The following is a 16,419-nucleotide window of genomic DNA, read 5'->3' as shown; positions in this document are numbered from 1 at the left end:
GTAGTCATCAGAGAAATGTACATTTAAACCCTGTGAGGTACACATTGATTACAATGGCTGAGATTCAGAAGAATGACATTACCAAGTATTAACTAGAAAATGGAGCAACTGGAATTCTCTGACATTGCTGGTGAGGATATAAAATGGTACAACCACAGTCTGGTAGTATCTCAAAAAGTTAAACACATATTTGCCATATGCTCAGCCTTTGTCAGCCCATATATTGACTCAAGGAAAATGGAAACTTTTTTTTTCTATAGAAAGAGTTGCATACAAAAATTTATAGCAGCTAAAACAACTCAAATATTTGTCAGTAGGTGAAAGAACAAATTGTTACAGTTTTACAACCAAATGTTACCCGTCGTAATAAGGAGCTGACCTACTAATAAGTGCAGCAACATGGGAAAATCTCACAAACATTATGCTGATTGAAAGGAGCCAAACCCTTCTCCCTCCCCTGCAAAAAAGAATATGTACTATATAATTCATTTTTATGAAATCCTAGAAATGGCAAATTTAATCTATAGTGACAGGAAATAATCAGTGGTTTTCTGAGGCTAGGGGAAAGGATTTACTCTAATGGGGCACAAGGGAGCTTTTTGCAGTACTGGGAATGTTCTAGAATTTGATCATGGTGGTAGTTACAAGAGCCTACGAACTTATTAAAATTTGTTAAAATTCACAATTCAAATGGACTCATTTACCTCATGAAAAGTCTACCTCAATAAAGTTTATTTTATTTATTTTATTTTTTATAATATTTTTTATTATGTTAGTCACCATACTGTACATCCCAGGTTTTTGATGTAAAGTTCCATGATTCATTAGTTGCATATAACACCCAGTGCACCATGCAATATGTGCCCTCCTTACTACCCATCACCAGCCTATCCCATTCCCCTACCCCCCTCCCCTCTGAAGCCCTCAGTTTGTTTCTCAGAGTCCATAGTCTCCCATTATTCATTCCCCCTTCTGATTACCCCCCTTTCTTTATCCCTTTCTTTTCCTACCAATCTTCCTAGTTCTCATGTTCCATAGATGAGAGAAACCATATGATAATTGTCTTTCTCTACTTGACTTATTTCACTTAGCATTATCTCCTCCAGTGCTGTCCATGTTGCAGCAAATGTTGAGAAATCATTCTTTTTGATAGCTGAGTAATATTCCATTGTATATATGGACCACAGCTTCTTAATCCAGTCATCTGTTGAAGGGCATCTCGGCTCCTTCCATGATTTAGCTATTGTGGACAATGCTGTTATGGACACTGGGGTGCATATGGCCCTTCTCTTCACTACGTCTGTATCTTTGGGGTAAACACCCAGTAGTGCAATGGCTGGATCATAGGGTAGCTCAATTTTTAACTTTTTAAGGGACCTCCACACTGTTTTCCAGAGTGGCTGTACCAACTTGCATTCCCACCAACAATGTAGGAGGGATCCCCTTTCTCCACATCCTCTCCAACAATTGTTGTTTCTTGCCTTGTCTATCTTTGCCATTCTAACTGGCGTAAGGTGGTATCTCAGTGTGGTTTTGATTTGAATTTCCCTGATGGCTAATGATTTTGAACATTTTTTCATGTGTCTGTTAGCCATTTGTATGTCTTCATTGGAAAAGTGTCTATTCATATTTTCTGCCCATTTTATGATTTGTTTGTTTCTTGCGTTCAATAAAGTTTATTTTTATTAAAATAAAAAAAAACAAAGAGCATATTTTACCATTTAAAAAAATATGGCCAAGGCATATTTGAGTGATGGCTGTTGGCCTTTCATCTTGCATGAGTCCTAGTGCATAATGTCATAATGAGTCCTCTAACAGTTTCCAGTTTGGGTTCCTTTAAAGGAGAGCAAGAACTTAGACTTGTGCGATAATGTGAGTGCCGACCTCTTTACAATGTTTAAGCTTTTTTTTTTAAATTTAATATTTTAAGGTTGCTTATCTATACCTAATTGAACGATTTATCTTTATTTTTTTTTCTAAGTAGCTTGTCTTTATGGGACTTTCCTGAAGCATTCTACTTCAATGTTATTTTTAAAAAATTAAAAATTTTCACTCTTTTTTGTTAATCTATATGATAGTTAATTGGATAGTATAATTACAATAGCAAATTCAAATGGTATGACTAGACTTGGGATCAAATACTGCTGACTCTGGCAGCAGGTCGGAGCAGGAGTCAGGCTGTGCTCACAGTGGTTTTGGTTGGTCATGCACAAAGACATACAACTGAGGGGCCACTGGGGTGGAAATTGAGGATCCTGAGTTTGACACAGAGTTCCTGACACATGGTAAGTCTTCAATACCAGTTTAATTTGAATGTTACCCTCTACATGAGGTATCAGGAGCCTTTAGGATTGGCAGTTAGGTGCTGAATAAGTATTAAATTGAACTGATTGTATGCAGTCTTACAGGGAATCACATGAGTTATTCCTTTGTTCACTTATTAATTTTTGGCTACCCTACTTTAAAAGTGCATTTGGAATGTGAGTTCCACAAGAGCGTATCTGTCTTCCTGCTGTATCTGCCATGTCATCCCACATTTTTACTCAATGAAACATTTTCTGGAAGCATAACCTCAGATCTTCTGCTGCCTTGTCAGGAGTCTTATGAACAGGAATGGGTCTAACACCAATTTATAATAATACCTCTTTAAAACTTCAGTAAGGGGGCTTCCTGGGTGGCTCAGTCCATTAGGCATCTGACTCTTGATTTCAGCTGAGGTCATGACCTCAGGGTGGTGAGATCAAGCCCTACTGGGCTCTGAGCTCAGCGGGGAATCTGCTTGAGACTCTCCCTCTCCCTCTGCACCCCGCCCCCCCCCACTCATGGGCAGACACGCTCTGTCTCAAAAAAATTTTTTTTTAAAAATAATAAAACTTCATTAAGGAGATAAGTTTCTTAGGCAAATGCTCTTGTCAGTAAATTCCTGAAAATTTATTCTGAGGAAGTGGATGGTATACAGATGAAGATGATAAGGGGCTCTAGTCAGTCACCAGCCCCCTCCACCCTTCTTTCTATTCTCAAGATTCAATGTAGTTTGGATCCTCAGGACCCTTAGTAGTTCTTTGGAGCACATTTTTAAAAGCTGATTCTGGTTCTCACTCTAATTGACCAAAGATCCTCTAATCTGAGGCCCAGGGTGGCTCAGTGACCTCTCTAAGGTCACCTAGCTACACATGGTCAAGCCCACCCCTACACACGTGTCTCCACCAATACCATGGTTTTTTCATCCACCCTTCTGTTCCAAGTTTGCTGTGCCCCATGGGTAACATCTTCAGTGGATCAATTTTTTTATTTCATAGTAATCTTTCCTTTTCTTTAAGATACACCACCGCTCCCATTTGTACCACCTGCAGCAAGCTAAATTACTCCTCGGTGTTTACACCTTTCAAATATTTATAGACCATCATCATGGCACTCCTTAGTCATCCTCCATCCTCGCTATGTGTACATATATGGCTCCTTTAATCCCCCTGTACCAGTCAGTCTCTCTTGTCCTTCATCGTGTGCACCATTCTCTTCCCTAGTGTGTATAAGAGAACAGTCTGAGTATATTCCAAATGGGAAAAAATAACCCCAACATGTTGTAACAGGGGGGAGAAAAACACACTGAATAGATGAAAGGAACAATCTACTGGTTAATTAGTAGTATGGCCACAAATATGTGCACAGTTTTGTTTCAGAAATAAAGCAAGCTGTATTTGTTGTAACTATCTCTTCTTTGAACTTAACAGAATGCTGATAATGCCAAGCTGTGTTTATAGTCCAAATTTTTGCTAAAGACCTTCAACTTTGCACTCCCCCTGTGTGGTATCTCTTGCCCAAGACAGAACTACAAATAAAAGCACTTAGCAGGAGCTGATGCAAGAACCCATTACTGAGCTTATCTGTTTTTAGGCAGTTTCTGTGGATTTATATAGTTTCTGGGAGCTCTCCCTATAAGCCTTAGTAAGGAAGAAACCTTGTGTTATCTCACTAGTTATTAGGCACTTGGGCATTAGTCATCCTATAAAAATTAAATGTGTTTACTGAATATGATAATCTAAAAATGGAAACTACGCTAGTGCAAGAGGATTCGCCCAGAAATACTCTGCTGACATAAATAGAACATGCCTATTGCCCTGTTTCTTGTTTCTTTTATTTAATAACTTTCATAATGTTTCAACGATTTTGGATTCTTGAGTCTTGATCTCCACGAAGCAGGTTCTCCTTACTCTAATACTCTAATTTATCTGAGAATGAAAACTGGAAGCCTGGGGAGGTCCTTCGAGAAACACTTGATTGCATGTATACATCTTATCAGGAGACAGGGAGGATCTGCCCTTCCCAGGTACACGGCTTCTTAAGGAAATGATCCATTTTTCCAAAAGCTGCTATGATCCTGAAAGTATTCCTTCATTCCCAACCAAATCCTTCCTGTAGAACTTTCTGAGCCTTTCTTCTGTTGTTCTCTCCTGATCTCACAGGGCTGTAAGCTCCCACAAGGGAGAAATGTGGTTTCTGGCTGTGTTTTTATTATAAGGTGTTGTCCCACACCTCAGAAATGATGATAGCCGGTGGAGTTTATTAGAACGAAATTTAAACTTTTCTACTTTTAAACCCAGCGATTCTGCTAATCTGGAGGTGGCAAAGAAGGGTGGCTATTTTTCCTCTCTCGCACAAAGCAAGATTGTGAAGGAACTTATTCTCTGAATGAAAGGGGAGAGGGGAAAAGTGGGGACCTTCTCATGTTTTATTCAGATGTTAACAAAGAAAATTGAGAAGTGTGTTTCCTTAAAATTGACACCATTTTTATCCCAAACATTCTGGTGAGAGCAGACAACTGTTCAAGCTTCTTGAGAGTGAGGGGAATTTTTTTCAGAAGCATAGTCCCGGTGGGAAGTATTACCTAAAAGTAATACACTAATTGCTTTCAATCTTGCATATTTCCACGTACTGTGTGCATACATACATGTATTAATAACTGTTCCCAAGACGTCACGCTAGCACTCAGAGAGCTCAGTGTTGCTATGCAAGTACCAGAGACGGAATCGATGCAGACCGCAGTTTAGTAACGAGAATTTTCCAGACACGCGAGGGCGGACATGGAGATGGCTGCAGGTCTGGGACTCGGTGCCTGGGTCTCCCTCTGAGCTCTGATGCGGCATCATGTGTCAAGTATTCGCGGCATCCATCTGCCCACTCTGCTGAGAAGATGAACGGCACTGCCGGCCTTTCCAAGGAGCTTAGATCCTCAAAATCTATCCACTTACATTAGGGCTGCATTCCATCTTGTGGATTTGCACAGGAATTCCTTAGAATATGAACTCTGGATGAAAGCCCAGACATAGAAATACATTGTGCTCTATTGTGCATGTGATTTATATCAACATTCATAACAAAAATTTATTTTATGGTGATCTATCTTAGAGGAATTCCTTGCATTTTGTTGTTTATAATTTAATATGTAAATGCCTCCCCTTAACACTTCAAGCCACCAAGGGCTGGGATCACTGTTGAGGTACATGGGACTGGCTCAGGTGGATGAGGTAACTTGACCGAAGTCACAGGTTATATGCATGGTGGAGTCAGGATAAGAGAACTCAGTTCTAATCGCAGATCTACCACCTATCCCCCTCGAGTGTTTTTTATCCTTTAAAAGTTAATAACAAAGCAGAAGCCTTTTGTCAAGTGAACGTTGTATGTGACTCCAATGTACAAAAAGAAACCAGTTCAGACCAGGTATGGTCAAACAGGGAGCAGAGCCTGGCCTTTTTTGGCCCCAAGGTATGGCTGCAGACCCCACTAACACACATCTTGCTGCCATTTCTTTAATTTTCAGAACACCTAGGTGGAAAGCTCCAGAACACGTCAGGGTGTTTCAGACAGAAATGGATCGGTTCTGCTGTTTCAGATAGTCATGTAGTTAACCTTGTTCTGGAATCATGCAGGAATCATCCTTGTGGACTACCATGTCCCACACAGTACTCCCTTTTACAATGAAGTTTTGCCAGATGGGGGGGGACAAGTTCCTCATGATCAGGCAACAGCGCCTGCTAGTGGGCAGAAACTAATATTTGAGGTGGCGCATCTGGTTGCTAGAAGACCACTCTGCTGAGAGCCTGCAGGCCTGCATCCAGCTCTCATCTCTTCTGTCAAGGCATGGCCTCTCCCTGAGCCTTTGTGTTTGCATCTGTAAATGAGGATGGACCAGATGTTTTCTAAATTTTCCACATGTTCTTTCGTTCTTAGATTTTTAAATCCTCTTAACAGTATATTAGGGGCATTTCAGCCCTGAGTGGAAAAACCAAAGCTGGGATGTAGTGTCAGATGAGAATGTCCCCCACCTCCAGGTTCAGCACCATGTGTGCAGGTAATGTGGTCCAGGTCAAAGACCGCTCGCTACGCTTGGGGCCAGATGAACCAAGCCTAAATTCCAGCTCTGCTCTCTACCTCTCAAGGCACACACAAGATGATTCCTAGGTTAACTCATTTGCTCAATGATTGCCTTATCTAACATTTAGTTATTGTGAGGTAATGTTCAAACAGCATGAAAGAGGTGAAGTTTTATGTGAACCTGCAGGATTACTCTCAATCTTGATATATCAAAAATTTAAAAGTAATGTTAGTCATAACTTTCATTTTGCTCTTTGTGGTCACATCAAGTGAGAAAGCACATTTAATATTAGAAAGTACTATATAAATATAAAGAGTGCTTGATAACATCATAAGAAGTGGCTCATGGCTGCTGTTGGGCATCGAAATACTATAGCGTTAGGAACACCCTCTCAAGTTACCTCAGGGTTAAGTTTGCTCTTAAATAACCACAATACATTTGGAGATTTCCCACCACAGAAACTAAGAGTAAGTGGGCAAATTAAAGTATTTTCAGCTTGGGATGGAGCTTGAGGGAAATATAAATTCCCATGAGAGATACCATAGAGCAGATTCCAGTCATAATCAAAAATAATCATTGCAATAGCAGTTGTAAGTGTACTAGTAAATATTGATTTTTTTTCTGTTAACTGATCAATCATGAAGTGAATTTCAAATACAGGAAAATAGAATAAGAATTCAGAAGGGGAGTATAAAAATGTCCGTTTGTAAAAATTAAATGGAAGAGAAATCCAGGCTTTAGTCAGAATAGATGCTGATATTCCTGTGAGGGATGTTGTGAGGTTTATGCAGGCTTCCTGCCAGGCCAGATGTTTTTAGGAATTTTGGAGTTCTAAAGCAATAAGCCAGGTTAGAGGACAGGTGAAGGGGGCTCCAAAGCCAGACTGCCGGGTCCCTATTCCAGCTTCGGTATTTAACTCCGCGGCCATGGGCCAGTGACTCACCGTCTCCAGACTGCCATTTCTCCAGCTATGATGGAGACGATGATTGGACCTACACCAGCAGGTTGGTGGAAGAATTACCTGAGATAATATATGTAAATACTGAAAACAGTGCTTGGCAAATACTAAGTGCTGAATAAATATTGACTAGTAGCTTCACTCTGGGGTCCACAAGTTCCTGCAGGATTGGGGTTGAATTTTTAGCACTAGATTCTCTAAGTAACGTTTTGGTGACTATAAATCTTGCATAACTGCCTCACAGATGCAACTGTCTCTATTCTCCCCATAGTGACTGTCCTCTTTACAGGTGGGTCCAGAATGCGTATGTCCCTGCTTTTGGTTGCAGTGATCTCTCCATTTGAAGTTGAGCTATACCTCCTATAGCTGGAGGGAGAAAGAATCAGGGCCTGTACGAGCCCCTTTGTGGCTGTTGTAGAACTTCATGGCCAGGTAGTGAAGGCAGTCATCACTGTCCCCTTTTTACGGAAGTGGAGAAAAGGTTACCTCTGTGCATAGTACTTAGCACAGAATAGAAACTTCCTAAGTGTGTTTGTTAAGGGGCTGACAGAATGGCTGGACAGATGACTCAGCTGAGACCCCCTGATCCTTGGGGAGGGGGGCGGTCTGCTTATTGCTTATTTTGAAAACACCTGCCTCAGGCTCTGGAAATTTAGGAAATTTGTCCAGGTTCCCATAGCTAGTGAGTAACAAAGGCAAGACTCGCAGTTCTGCCTGATTTCCTTTACACCTTTATATACAACTTGTTAATGGGTGCCATGTATTACATTCAAAACTGCACAGCAATGTTGCTTTTTGTTTTGCTTTTGTTGTTATCTGATTTTTGCTTTTATTGGAGCTGCTTTACCTGAGAATGAAAGTTGCCAGAAAGTGCCTGTCCTGACATCCACCGTGCGTGTGCATGTTACTTAGTTTAGCGGAGGTTGGGACCAGGGCTTTGGGTCCGAAACATCATTGCTTTGTAAGAACTCTCTAGGACAAACTATAGTGTGGAGCACATAAACATGCAGTTCCTTTTAGAGCGATGGTTCTCAAACCCACTGCACGCCAGCATTGTTATATCAGGGCCCATCCCAGACCACATAAATCAGAATCTCTGAAAGTGAAGCATGGATAGCAGTATTTTTTAAAAAGCTTTCCTAGTAGGAAGCCAGAGTTTGAGTTTCAACACTTTAAAATCTTCTCTGAAGGACCCCCCCCCCAACCTATACTGATCTCCCTACCTGTCGCAGATTCTGATGTTTACTGAGAGCTCCTGAAATTTGGGGGTCAGAGAAGTGATGCTGTATTGGCTCTTCTTTCTCCGGGTGTGAAGGTCTCAGAGGCAGAAGGAGGTGGGGCTGAGATGGGAATCAGGTCAGACTTCTAAAGCCCATCTTCTTAATCAGCATGTGTTTTTCTGTTGAGTACAGTTTATCATTCAATCATAACTCTGACATCCTCGGCCTTGGTTAGGAGTGTGGGTTAGTCTGCCTCTGAAACCTTGACCAAGTGACTTAACCTCAGACATCTTACCTATCAAATAAAAATAGATAAGCATTATAGCACTATGAAGGAATGTTTGTGGAGTGCTTAGGTCAGTGCTTGGCATAGAGAAAAAAACACAGTAATTTTCTTTTATAATTTTGTTATACTTCTTCACAATGTAGTGTAATTAAGTCAGTGGAACATGCTTGCTTTTGCAACCCCATGTGGGACTCCCCCTCCCAATTCACCCCCTTCCCTGAAGGTCCAGCCTCAGCAAATATATATCTATAAATGAATCACCTCATGGCTAGACTTCATAATGACTTCCTTTCATAGGTAGGATTCAGCCTTCACTCCATCTTATCAGGTTTGTGGCCCGGGCCTTTATCCACCCACTTCTGTTCTGTTCTTTCTGACAATTTGGGGTGGTTTTTTTTTGTTGTTGTTGTTTGTTTTGTTACTCTAACTCAATTTCTTATTTTAATTTCTGACTTTAAATTTCTCTGAAGGCTTCCTGTGTCTCCCACTGGTCATCCTACTCTAGCAGCCATCTCTCCTTTGCCTGCCGCGTCTGTACAACATGCGTTTGCAAGAGAGTGCAAGCACGTGTATATAGGGAAGAGAGAGAGGAACTGCCATCTGCCGCCGCCTCCCTCCCACCCAAATCCCCACTGAATCTGCAAGCATCTCAGCAAGGACCACCTCAGCAATAACATAGTGAGCTAGTATATGCCATTGTGTAGACACAAGCAGGGTGACGAAACTAGGTGTGTCCTACAGTCCAGGTTTTAAGATATGATAAGGATTCCATTGTTCACACAGCTAAATAGCACTAACCGTAGGAGACTCAATATTGCCATGTTACTTAAAGGCAGAGTTCAAGAAAGTGGGAAAAAATGGACTTTGATGTACAATGTGATACATACTATCACCTTAAATGGCCATCAGTTGACATTCTCAGTAGATTCTGTATTGTCTCAGGCCATATAGCAGTGCTGTGTGATACATTCATTTACAAGACCAAAGAAGACTTCTATAGGAGGGCTTCTAATTAACATAAGTGAACTTCTTATGCAATGCTGGCAAAATTTGAGAAAATTGAGCTGCTTCTGTTCTTGTATGTTATCAATGAGTAAAAAGCCATTGAAAACTCTTCAAACTAAGACTTAAAGACACAGCATTAGGGTGATAACTCATTGGTAAAAAGTAGAATTTTTTTTTTCCAGCCGGCTTATTATTAACAGTCTGTCCCTGAACTGTTTTGAATGCAGATGAAACAAACCTATTTGGGCTTTGCTTGTCAGCTATTATCCTGATGAGCAGTACAGAAATACTTGGACCCCTTGGAACAGTGGCTCAACTTGGCTGAACATGAGAATCGCCTGGACAGCTTTTAAAATTCCAGTCCTAGAACATCCTACCTCAGACCAATGAAATCAAAATCTCTGGAGCTGGCCCCCAGAAATCAGTGTTGTTTTGGGTTTTTTTGTTTTGTTTTGTTTTTTTGTTTTTTTTTTAAGTTCCCCAGATTATCCAATATATTAGCAAGGTTGAAAATCACTGTCCTAGGACTTAAGTAGTTTAAAAGACAGGGTGTCTATTATTACATGCATTAATGCTACAGAATTCCATAAAGTAAAAGCTTTGTTGATTAGAAAATGCCATCATTCTAGAACCTTCAGTGAATGTCACATGCACCTGTCATAAAAAGAGTGCAAACTTGTTCTATTATCTTTTTATATCTTCAGTGGAAGATAATTTCTGAATCAACTTAATGGATGCTCTGCTTTAGGAAGATAATTCCAGTGGCCATATGTGGGATAAATTGGAGCAATCTTTGTTTCTAGGAATACTTTACCATGACTTCATTACCCTGATATAACCTTATTGATTCAACTTTTCAAACAGGACTCTGTTCAGAATATTTTGCAGAAGGTGCATAATGAGAAAGCTGATATATCATACAATTGGCATATAGGGTTTCAATTCATTGTGATATTTAAAAATAGAATATTACTTTTGCTTGTGCCTAAAATTTCTATTATAAGTCAGATAGCAAGGAAGACACGAAGACAAGTGTGACCTGGCCTGATGTCTGCATACGCATACATTTTCTATTTTACTTCTGATGTTGAATAATGTGCAACTTTGGGAGTATCACCAACTTTCAAAATGGCTCTGGACATTTTTGATCCTACCTAAAAATAAGCAGTGTTTGCTAAGAGGGCCTGTGGCCTATTATACTAATGGTGCAAGGATCAGACCCATAAAACAAATTTTAATTAAAAATTTTATTTTCACATTATAAAGGAAATATATTCACATTACTGAAAGAGAAAATGGGAAGCAATAAATGTAAAAGCCCGTATGCTACCAATTTACCTCCTTTGCTCACCCTGTTATTTGCCTGTAATGTCACCCGCCACCCATGCCCATCCTAAAAATGACTTGTTCCAATTCTACATAACCTTCCAGACCTTAGCTCAGGACTAAGACTTCCAGAGAGTTTTTCCCTTCGTAAGAGGAAGTAAAGCAGATACTGGAGCAAACAGGAAGCCATCGCAATGGCCCATGAAAGATTATGGATCCTGATTTGGGGAGTACGCATGTGGTGGAAAGACGCCTTTGAGAGAGGCTTCACTCCAGAGGTTGCTATAGTTGGGACAGGGTCCATGGGGGAAGCGGTGAGAAGAACCCATAACTGGGTTTTTCCAGAGAAAATACAAAGCAGTGTACATGGCAAGCAATAATATATAAGCAAGCTTTAGAAATAAGTTCCTTTTTTATTATTATTATTCAGGCATCTTAATTCAGTATCAAAATTCTCCTCAGACTGTCTTATCCTCTGTCATTGGATTTTTTAAATTACTCTGCTAAGCTTTGCCAGCAAGCTCCTCGTTCCAGCCCTGGGTCTGAACTTGAGCTTCCTACCGGCCCCTAATCAACTCTGTTTCCTTCATGCTCTGATGCCTTCAAGTCTGCTACCATTCCCCTGGTTTTTCTCATTTAAAAGTGCTGAGATACTTGTCCAAAAGATGGGCATGGAGATTGTGGTCTGCTTTTAATGATGTGTAGTGTAAGCCCCTCTAGGGGCAAGGATGTACTATGCTTGAGTAACTTTCTTTCCATTGTGAATGCTTCCCTAAAAGGCATAGTTTGTAAATTTTGTTAATGTGAAAAGGGAACATTCGGGCACCTTTTCTGTCCTGCTGATGGGCTATTTTTATTTTTTGCTCTTCACTTTTTTTCTGTGCTTGTGATTTTAAAGGTGCCAGACTGACTGCCCTCGAGCCTGTGTCCCCGATTTCTCCCAAGAATAGGAAAAATACGGGAGGCAGCAGAGCTGGTCATGTCTGGGTCCAGCATTTTAGCCTGACCCACTCTGAAAGAATGTTCTCCAAATTATAAAGGAGAAGATTGTTCCTTATGAATACAGCCCATCTGCTTTCATAGCTGAGAAGACAAATCCTTGTTGTGCCAACACCAAGTTACTGCAGACGTTTGGGATCAAGTCAAGCCCAGCCACTCATTCCCTTTGGAAAAACCAGAATGTTTTTCTCTTTCCCATCTCCACCTGTCACAGTTCCATCCTTGAGTTGGGTTCCAATGCCACTTTCTCCACAAAACCTTTCCTGAGCCCCTCTCACACGTGATTTCCCTCCCACACCTCCAGAGCACTTTCTCCTATGGCATTTGGCACCTTTTTCCATGTGATGGTAGAAGGTATAGAGTCTTATAATGATTGTAAAAGGCACTGACATCATCTAATCCATGTCTGTATAACGCACAGAAGCAGAATATGGTACTGGCAAAGAGTAGAGACCTGGGGAACTTTTGTTGAACAGAATGAAAATTTCAAAACTTGTCTTTTCAGCCTGACCTGTAGAGGTCTGCCCTCATCTTCTCTCTAATCAGTGACTGAGATTTTCTCCCATATCCTCAGGGTTAGCTAGCAAACTCTCCATAAACTATGTAGACTCAAGCTCTTGGGTTCCAGAGACTATACTTCTGGCCAGCCATGGTCTGGATCAGAATCTCTACCCCCAACTGTCTTACAGACCACTGTGCCAGTAGACTGTAACATTTAGCCAGAACTTTTTTCCCCCAAGGCGTGGTCCACACATCACTAGTAGTCCCTGGTGGACTATCACGGAACCCAGTTTAATAGAAAGGGAAATTTCTATTTAATAGAAATTATTTAATAAATAAATAATTCTGTTGACCTGAATTTAACAGATTTGAAATGTAAAAAAATTTGAAATGTAAAATTAGGAATGCAGTATGCTCTTTTTTTTTTTTAAGATTTATTTATTTATCTTAGAGAGAGAGCAGGGGGAGGGTCAGAGGAGAGAATCTTTAAGCAGACTGCCCGCTCAGCGCAGAGATCAATACACAGGGTTTGATCTCATGACTCATGAGATCGTGACCTGACCTGAAACCAAGAGTCAGATGCTTAACAGACTGAGCCATCCAGGTGCCCCAGGAAGCCAATATGCTCTTAATAACCATCACATTCTTTTTTTTTATTTAAATTCAATTACCCAAGGTATAGTACATCATTGGTTTTTGATATAATGTTCAGTAACACCCAGTGCTCATCACATCACGTGCCTCCTTAATGCCCATCACATTCTTAAAGACTGCACATGTATCACAGACCTCTGTTGATTGGTGTTGTTTGACCAATGTTCACCAAAAGCGCCATTCAGCTCAGAGTATTTTCATGTCATTAGTATGGTTTTTTTTTTCCACTGCTGCTAAACCTATATTTTTCATTATCACTATTGTATTGCATTATTTCTTAGTTCACCAAAATAGATCAGTGATTTCAATATGATTCAGTGAAGGCAGGAAAAATAGTAATAAAGATAATACCATAAATACCACTTCAGATTAATATTAAAAATGTAAATTTTGGTGAAAGAGGATTCCAATATAAATATTGGGAGTGAATCTGTAAATTCTGAGACAAATATGATAAGTCTGCACAAGCAGTTGTAAAAGAAAAGTTTGAATACTGAGTATGATGATGACTTTTTAAAAAATAAGACTTGATGAATTGGTGATCCATTTGCCTATAATCGCAGTGTTTCCTGTGATGAAATGACAGATACTGGCCTGAAGCTTTGAGAAGTGTAACATCAAGTTCAAACATAGCACAGTGAACTTTTTAGTAAACCAGTTAAGCTGTTGGGGTTTTTTTTCCTGAATAATCAAAAACAAGTGTCATATGCAATGACCTAATTTTGTTACGGAAGGCAATTAAAGTCCAAAATTTTAAAGGCAACTTTCTAAGATTATACATCTTACGATAAAAACAGGTACAATTTAACTCTTGGGTAGAGGTTTGTAAAACAAGCCACAGAGGTTATTACAAAAGTTTTTATCATATGTCAAGAATATGATATCAGGACTTTATAATATAACTGCAGTGGAGACAGCTCAGTTTCCAAGAGTTTAACTCTTTTTCCAGTATTTGATATTTCTTATTCCTTAGGGGGAAAAATGATCTGTACTTTGGGTTATATTTTTAAAAATACATTCAAGTCCTGCAGCAGAGCATATAGAAATATTTTCCAGTGCCAGTGCAACCAGAGAAGATTAGAAATATATTTGCCTCTTTTTTCCCAAGTTAAAACATTTAGCCCTCCCGTTTGTAGGTGTGAAATGATTGTCAATCCAACGTGATGGAGTGCTGAAAGCAGTCTTCAGTGAGAAATCTCCCCATAATGTCAGCTTTGTGTTCAATCCTGATGCACAGAACTAAGCAGAGGCCAGACACCATAGTGGTTAAAACCATGGACAGTGAAGCTAGACTACTTAGATTTGAATTTCATTAACCATTTTTGTGACTCAGTTTCCTCATCTGTAACAGACCTAAGACATAGGTGGCTATAAATATGAAATGAGTTAACATGTCTAAAAGCACCTTGAGACATGTTGCTGGCACGGGGGAAGCACTAGGCTTGCTACAGCTTATGTATTAAAGCCCCCAGATTCTTGTTGACATTCCCAGTGACCTGTAATTATTTGTTAAGACTTTCTACTTATAGAAATAAAGAATAAGAAGGAAAACTGGATGTGGATCTGACCTCTGGCTCAAGATTCCCATGACGGAACCAGATAGGGATACAGATTGCAGCCAGCACGATGCCTCACGCTGACATAAATATTTGTCTTCAGTTATGTTTTATTGTTCCTATTTAAAACAATGAATTTTTTGAAACCTAAATCTGATGTCCATATGTGATCCAGATGCCCCATAAATCAGTTTTAGAATGCTGAAAGTTTACAGAACACTAGGCTGGATAGTGACACCCAGGACCATCGGGACTCAAAACCCTAGAGTCTGTGGAACTGCTGCAGGTTTTAGGAATGTTCAGACTATGATCAGACATGGAGGCAATACTAACTGAATTGTACTAACTTCAAGGGTGTCAGGTGTAAGAGATGAGACGTATTTCATGAGGCCCTAGAAGACAGAACTGGAAGTACGGGGTAGCAGTTAGCTTGAGGAAGCAGCCTGGCTCCATACGAGGAAGAACTTTCTAGCCATCAGAACTGTTGTGAAATAAAAGGGACTCCCTTTTGATCTGGCTGTCGCTGAGGGCTGGATGCAAAGATTTTACAACCTGGGCTTTTCTGAAAGCTTTGAGTTGAAGTTTGATTTTTTACCCAGTTCCTTCACAGTCTAACTGGACACGTAGACTCTCCAAGCAGAAAGACTTTCCTGAACGCGCTCAGTGCTACCATGCTGAGTCATATTCCTCTTACACTTGGTGTGAGATTACGGGCACAGCACGGCCTCGACATCAGGAGACCTGAGTTCTACCCTGTCACCTTCTGTAGGTCCTTGAGCTGTGAAGGTCAGCTCCTCAAACGCCTCAAGGAAGATCCCCATCATGGCGGCCGTACTCGGGCTAGGGGTGGCTATAGCCGTGATCTTGCTCCTGGTGGCGGGGGCGGTGGTGCTATCAGTCCTTTTGCTGCTACCGCCATTATGAATCGGCGGTCTCCTCCATGTTGGCTTCAGTCCTAGAAGGACTGAAAGCGTTCCTTGGTGTGTTCTTAGGAGTCACTCCCTTTTTTTCTTTCAGGCCGCTGTGCTCGCTGTGGGGAGAATGTCGTTGGGGAAGGGACAGGATGCACTGCCATGGATCAGGTCTTCCACGTGGACTGTTTTACCTGCATCATCTGCAACAACAAACTCAGGGGACAGCCCTTCTACGCCGTGGAGAAGAAAGCTTACTGTGAGCCCTGCTACATTGTAAGTTCACATTCTGCTCTGCCGCTCCTCCGGTTCCTGGGTGCTTTGCAAAGATGTCTTCTTTGGCAGAATGCCAGTCACTCTGGATAGAGTGTAGCCAGCAGATCGTTATTTCTCCCCAGGTTTCAAAATGTGTGTGTGTGTGTGTGTGTGTGTGTGTGTGTGTGTGTGGAGATTGGCATATCTTAATTTTTTCCAGTTGTCCCCTGTTCGTGTGAGGTCAGAAAGGCATGGCAGGAGGATCTGCTGGTTATCAAGTAGTGGGCTGCTGGGAAGATCATCCCCTTGTCTTTCAAGCATGTGCGTACAAGCTCACACACACCCCCTTGAACAGCAGGTTTCCCAAGTGGCATA

At 40.8% G+C, this 16,419-nt stretch overlaps 1 protein-coding gene and 1 long non-coding RNA gene across 9 annotated transcripts in view; one reads left to right on the top strand and one right to left on the bottom strand.

Moving 5' to 3' along the window:
- Positions 1–16,419, top strand: part of LPP (LIM domain containing preferred translocation partner in lipoma) — a 655,090-nt gene that overhangs the window by 517,249 nt on the left and 121,422 nt on the right. For all 8 annotated transcript variants that reach the window (XM_034661250.1, XM_034661257.1, XM_034661240.1 and 5 more), the window contains one exon: positions 15,896–16,065. In XM_034661250.1, coding sequence (XP_034517141.1) covers positions 15,896–16,065 — 170 coding nt within the window. The remainder of the gene's footprint in view (positions 1–15,895; positions 16,066–16,419) is intronic.
- LOC117802392 overlaps positions 1–16,419 on the bottom strand; it is an 80,225-nt gene that overhangs the window by 44,562 nt on the left and 19,244 nt on the right. The gene's annotated exons all lie outside the window — the stretch shown is intronic.

This window comes from Ailuropoda melanoleuca, chromosome 1, assembly GCF_002007445.2.
Source record: "Ailuropoda melanoleuca isolate Jingjing chromosome 1, ASM200744v2, whole genome shotgun sequence".
NCBI lineage: Eukaryota > Metazoa > Chordata > Mammalia > Carnivora > Ursidae > Ailuropoda > Ailuropoda melanoleuca.
This window is presented reverse-complemented; position numbering and strand designations above follow the sequence as displayed.